The sequence below is a fragment of the Nothoprocta perdicaria genome, unplaced genomic scaffold (assembly GCF_003342845.1).
Source record: "Nothoprocta perdicaria isolate Ctin4 unplaced genomic scaffold, notPer1 scaffold_499, whole genome shotgun sequence".
NCBI classification, from domain to species: Eukaryota; Metazoa; Chordata; class Aves; order Tinamiformes; family Tinamidae; genus Nothoprocta; species Nothoprocta perdicaria.
This window is the reverse complement of record NW_020455753.1, coordinates 14254-19245: the sequence shown is the minus strand read 5'-3', so window position 1 is coordinate 19245 and position 4992 is coordinate 14254. Positions and strand designations below refer to the sequence as shown.

The 4992-nt window shown below is 70.3% G+C and overlaps 1 protein-coding gene across 2 annotated transcripts in view; it reads left to right on the top strand.

Annotated features, from left to right (window-relative positions):
- ANKRD13D (ankyrin repeat domain 13D) overlaps positions 1-3699 on the top strand; it is a 3994-nt gene extending 295 nt beyond the window's left edge. The window contains exons 2-13 of one of the 2 annotated variants that reach the window (XM_026047394.1): positions 16-140; positions 219-264; positions 346-489; positions 1144-1333; positions 1552-1618; positions 1695-1776; positions 1897-1958; positions 2064-2194; positions 2276-2433; positions 2547-2839; positions 2933-3012; positions 3503-3699. In XM_026047394.1, the coding sequence (XP_025903179.1) occupies positions 51-140; positions 219-264; positions 346-489; positions 1144-1333; positions 1552-1618; positions 1695-1776; positions 1897-1958; positions 2064-2194; positions 2276-2433; positions 2547-2839; positions 2933-3012; positions 3503-3695 (1536 nt within the window). In that variant the 5' untranslated portion in view covers positions 16-50 and the 3' untranslated portion in view covers positions 3696-3699. Of the gene's footprint in view, positions 1-15; positions 141-218; positions 265-345; positions 490-1143; positions 1334-1551; positions 1619-1694; positions 1777-1896; positions 1959-2063; positions 2195-2275; positions 2434-2546; positions 2840-2932; positions 3013-3463 lie in introns of both variants that reach the window. The other variant, XM_026047393.1, reaches the window with a different exon arrangement.
- The last annotated feature ends 1293 nt before the right edge of the window (positions 3700-4992 follow it).

Sequence of the window (4992 nt, the reverse complement as noted above, 5' to 3'; positions counted from 1 at the left end):
CCCCGCCGCCCCCAGTGCTGCAGGAGGCGGTGAGCACGGGCGACCCCGAGATGGTGCAGCTGGTGCTCCAGTACCGCGACTACCAGCGGGCGACGCGGCGCCTCGCCGGCATCCCCGAGCTGCTCAGCAAGCTGCGCCGGGTAGGGCCGTGCCCAGCCCCGGGGTGTGCGCGTGCCCTGGGGGCCGCAAGCCCTCCCGTGACCCCGTTTCTCCCACAGGCCTCCGACTTCTACGTGGAGATGAAGTGGGAGTTCACGAGCTGGGGTGAGTGGGGGCCGGGGGGGCGGCCGGGTGCCCGTTGGCCTCCGGACGGGGCGCCGGGCGCCCGCTGAGGGGCTGCCGCAGTGCCCCTGGTCTCCAAGGTGTGTCCCAGCGACGTGTACCGCGTGTGGAAGCGCGGCGAGAGCCTGCGCGTGGACACCACGCTGCTGGGCTTCGAGCACATGACGTGGCAGCGGGGCCGGCGCAGCTACATCTTCAAGGGAGAAGGTGAGCCCCGGCGCCCGGGGGGCTCCCCCACACCCCCAGATACCCTCACACACCCCAGACCTGGCTCGAGGAGGTCTCACGTGCCCTCCCCACCCCAGTTCCCCTCTTCAGGGGACCACCTCAAGCTCCATGAGAAAAGTATCGGGGACTTCAGATCCTTCAGAAGGACCTCAGATTCCCCCATAACCACAGATGGGTGCAGGTTGGAAGGGTCTTCTAGAGATCATCTAGTCCAACCTTCAGGCTTCAGCCGGGTCACCTGGAGCTTGTTGCCCAGCATCCTGTGCAGACAGGGTTATCYCCAGGATGGAGACCCCGTTAAGGACCTGATATGACTCATAGGTGCTCAAGATGCCCCGTAAGGACCCAAGCTGCCCCATAGAGACCTCCCAAGGCACCTCATCCGCCCCGGGGGAAGTCAGAGATGCAGCGACGCAGGATGCCCCAGTGTTAGGGGTATCTGGGTACCTTGAGGTGCCCCCAGGTCATAGAAGGTAGGGTGATCCCCATGGGTCATGGAAGGAGGAGGTAGGATCAGGGTGCCTGGCACTACCCAGTGCGGAGAGGCACCCGGACAAGGGGGTACTGGGAATGGAGGTGGTGCCCCAGGGTGTGGGGCTACCTGGCAGCCCTGACCGCCGTCCCTGTGCGCAGATGAGGGGGCCGTGGTGATGGAGGTGGACCACGACAAACAGGTGGTTTACACGGAGACGCTGGCGCTGGCCCTGCACGAGCCCGACCTGCTGCTGGCGGCCATGCAGCCCTCGGAGGAGCACGTGGCCGGGCGCCTCACGTCGCCCATCGTCTCCACGCACCTCGACACCAAGAACATCGCCTTCGAGCGGTGAGCGCGCCGGGGCGGCGAGGGACGGGGCGGCAAGGGCAGGGCGCGCGCGGGGCTGCCCATCGCGCAGGCAAGGCGGGCGGCGTCCACGCGGAGGGCACTCCGGGTGAGGAGGAAGCGGTGCCGGGAGGAAGGAAGCGCTTGGTGCAAGAGGAAGCCGAGGGGYGGGCGGCGCACGGCCGCGTGCCCGCGGCCTCACGTCTCTCCCTGCCCCCCAGGAACAAGTCGGGCATCTGGGGCTGGCGCTCGGAGAAGATGGAGGTGATCAGCGGCTACGAGGCCAAGGTGAGGCCTCCCGCTTGGCTGGCAGGGCGGGGAGGGGCCCGGGCGTCCCGGCGGTGCCGACATTCCTGCCCGGCAGGTTTACAGCGCCAGCAACGTGGAGCTGGTCACTAAGACGAGGACGGAACATCTCTCCGATCAGGACAAGTCACGCAGCAAAGGTGACAGCCCTGGCGGCCAAGCGGGATGAGGTCCCGCTGCCCTCGCCGCGGCTCGGTGGGACGCGGCAGGCGCGGGGTGGATGCCTGCTCCAGTATCTCCCGCTCTCTTGCCCCCAGCAGGCTCCAAGACCCCCTTCCACTCCTTCCTGGGCATCGCACAGCAGCACGGCACCCACAACGGGGTGAGCGACCCGGCGCCGCGTACACCAGGAGGGTGCCGCAGGGCAGGAGGGGGGTGGGTCCCCGCAGGGTCCCCTGGGGGCACCCACGGACCACGCGCCCTGCAGGCGCCCGTGCTGCAGGCCGCCAGCCCCACGAACCCCACGGCCATCACCCCCGAGGAGTACTTCGACCCGCACTTCGACCTGGAGGCGCGCAACATCGGGCGCCCCATCGAGATGTCCAGCAAGGTGCAGAGGTGAGCGCTGCGCCCCGCGGGCACCTCGGGGTGCCGGGGCCAGCGCCGGGCGCCCCGTGCCCACGCCGGTGCCGTGGGCAGGTTCAAGGCGACGCTGTGGCTGTGCGAGCAGCACCCGCTGTCGCTGGCGGAGCAGGTGACGCCCATCATCGACCTCATGGCCATCTCCAACGCGCACTTCGCCAAGCTGCGCGACTTCATCACGCTGCGCCTCCCGCCCGGCTTCCCCGTCAAGATCGGTGAGGACGGCACTTGGGGGGAGGAGCCAAGCCTGAGGGGCGGGGCCTGAAGGGAACRGAGGCGTGGCCTTTGGGAAAAGGGGCGGGTCCCGCTGACCTGCCACGCCCCGCAGAGATCCCGCTCTTCCACGTGCTCAACGCCCGCATCACGTTCAGCAACCTGTGCGGGTGCGAGCAGCCGCTGGGCTCGGTGCGGGTGTGCGCCCCGCGGGAGCCCCGCCACGAGCCCGGCGCCGCCGCGGGCTGGCCCTTCCCGTGCGAGGTGGAGCCGGCCGTGTTCGAGGTGCCGCAGGGCTACACGGTGCTGGGCGCGGGGCGCAGCGAGCCGCTGCGCGACGAGGACGACGACCTGCTCCAGTTCGCCATCCAGCAGAGCCTCCTGGACGCCGGCACCGAGACCGACCAGGTGCGAGGCGCCCCGCCCCCTGTATAGCCCCGCCCCCGGCATGGCCACGCCCCTTAAATGGCCACGCCCCTCACGGCCGCGCCCCGCCCACAGGTCACCATTTGGGAAGCCCTGACCAACACGCGCCCCGGCGCCAACCCGCCCCCTTATGACGAGGACCTGCAGCTGGAGCGGTGAGGCCACGCCCCCTCCCCGCGGGGAGGGGCTTGTGTAAGCCACGCCCATCCTCCACGGGAGGCGGGGCCTCGGGGGCACTTCAGTGGGTGGGGCGGTGAGGCCACGCCCCCTCCCCGTGGGGAGGGGCTTGTGGAGGTCACGCCCCTCCTCCACGGGAGGCGGGGCCTCGGGGGCACTTCAGTGGGTGGGGCGGTGAGGCCACGCCCCCTCCCCGTGGGGAGGGGCTTGTGGAGGCCACGCCCCTCCTCCACGGGAGGCGGGGCCTCGCGGGCACCTCAGTGGGTGGAGCTTCAGGGGCAGGAGGTGGGGCTAAAGGGAGGGTCGTTCTGGGCTTGGGTAGTGTGGAGGGYGGGGCGTGCGGGCGTGGTCTCCGTATGAGGGGGCGTGGCCTCTGTGTGAGGGGGCGTGGCCACCGCGAGCGAAGGCGGGGCTTGCTGTGCCCCACAGGGCGCTCCAGGAGAGCATGCTGCTGCAGGCCGGGCCGAGCGGTGCCCCCGAGGCGGCGGGCGCCCCCCAGGCGGGGGGCAGCCCCCCGGCGCCCGCCTACGGCAGCTTCGCCGAGCAGCTGCGCCTCGCCATGGCGCTCTCGGAGCGGGAGCAGGAGGAGCGGGAGCGGCGCCGGCGCGAGGAGGACGAGGAGCTGCAGCGCATCCTCCGCCTCTCGCTCACCGACAAGTAGCGCCGGGGACGGGCGCCGCGCGGGGATGGACGYGTGTGAGGGCGGACGCCCGCTCCGGGCTTAGCCTGGCGCGGGGACGGAGCGCCCCGYGCGGGGAGCCTGCCCCCCCAGGCGCAGCCTCACACCAGGATGCACCCGTCTAGACGTGGACCCCCCCCAACGAGGACACCCTGACTTGGGCACCCCTGAAGTGGGTGCAGCCCCCACGTGGCGGGCGAGTGGGGGTGCTCCAGGTCCTGTCCCCGGTGCCTCCCTCCCCTGTGGTGTTGTATAGGACCCCCGTGGGGGGCAGGAGGAACCCCAGCAGCTCTCGGCTCCCGCCGCCACTGCAAGGCACCCCTATGAACCTGGACATTTGGGAACCCCCCCGGGCCGCGTCTCCAGGTGGCCGTGGCAGGGTGGGGGAGCCCTGTGTGTGTGTATGTATACATATATATACATATATATTCACATATATGTACATATATATATATATGAAGGGGAGCAGATTCTGCTCGGGCACAGGATGGAGGGGGAGGTGGCTCCAGGAGGCAGAGCCTCGGGAAAGGGGTGGGGCTTGTAGGAGGGGGAGGAGCCTGTCTTGAGGGGCGGGGCCAGCAGGCAGAGGGGGGGCCCGGTGCTGTCCCCCGGGACCGTGGCTTCCCCCGGCTGCCCCAGGGTGGCTCCTCACCCCCATTCTCCCCCCTTCCCGGCTTTATTTATTTAATTTATATCTCTTGGGGTGGCCCCTGCCCAGGGAAGGGGGGGTGGCCGGGTGCCCCCGCCGCCGCGCCGTGGGGCTGGGTCAGGCCTCCGTGGGGCAGGAGCGCGGGAGGGCGGCGGGCAGCRCCGCGCGGAGCCCCTCTGCGCCGGAGGGAAAGCAAAGAAAGAGCAAAGCCGAGCGGTGCCTGCGCGTCTCTCTGCTCCGGCCGGGGCGCTGGGGCGACGCGGRGGGGCACACGTGAAGGGGTGGGGGTGCCCGGCTGCAGGGATCAGGGCAATGTCAGGGCCTGGGCGCGTCGCAGCGCTGGGGAGTGGGGATCCCAGACAGAGCTGGATCCCGGGGGGGGTCCCGCACGCTCGGAGGGGCGTCCAGAGGCCCAGGAATGGCGGGGCAGATGCCAGGCACTGCAAAGGGCAGGAGGGGGAAGAGACAGGGGATACCTGGCACATGGGAAGGCATTCCAGGGGGGCACTGGGAATACCAGGCACACTGTAGGGTGGTCTGGGGGCTCCCAGTGCTCTGGGGTTGGGTGGAAGGTCCCAGGTGCTGGGGATGACTTGCAGTGGGGAGGGCAGTGAGGGGGACATTGGGAGC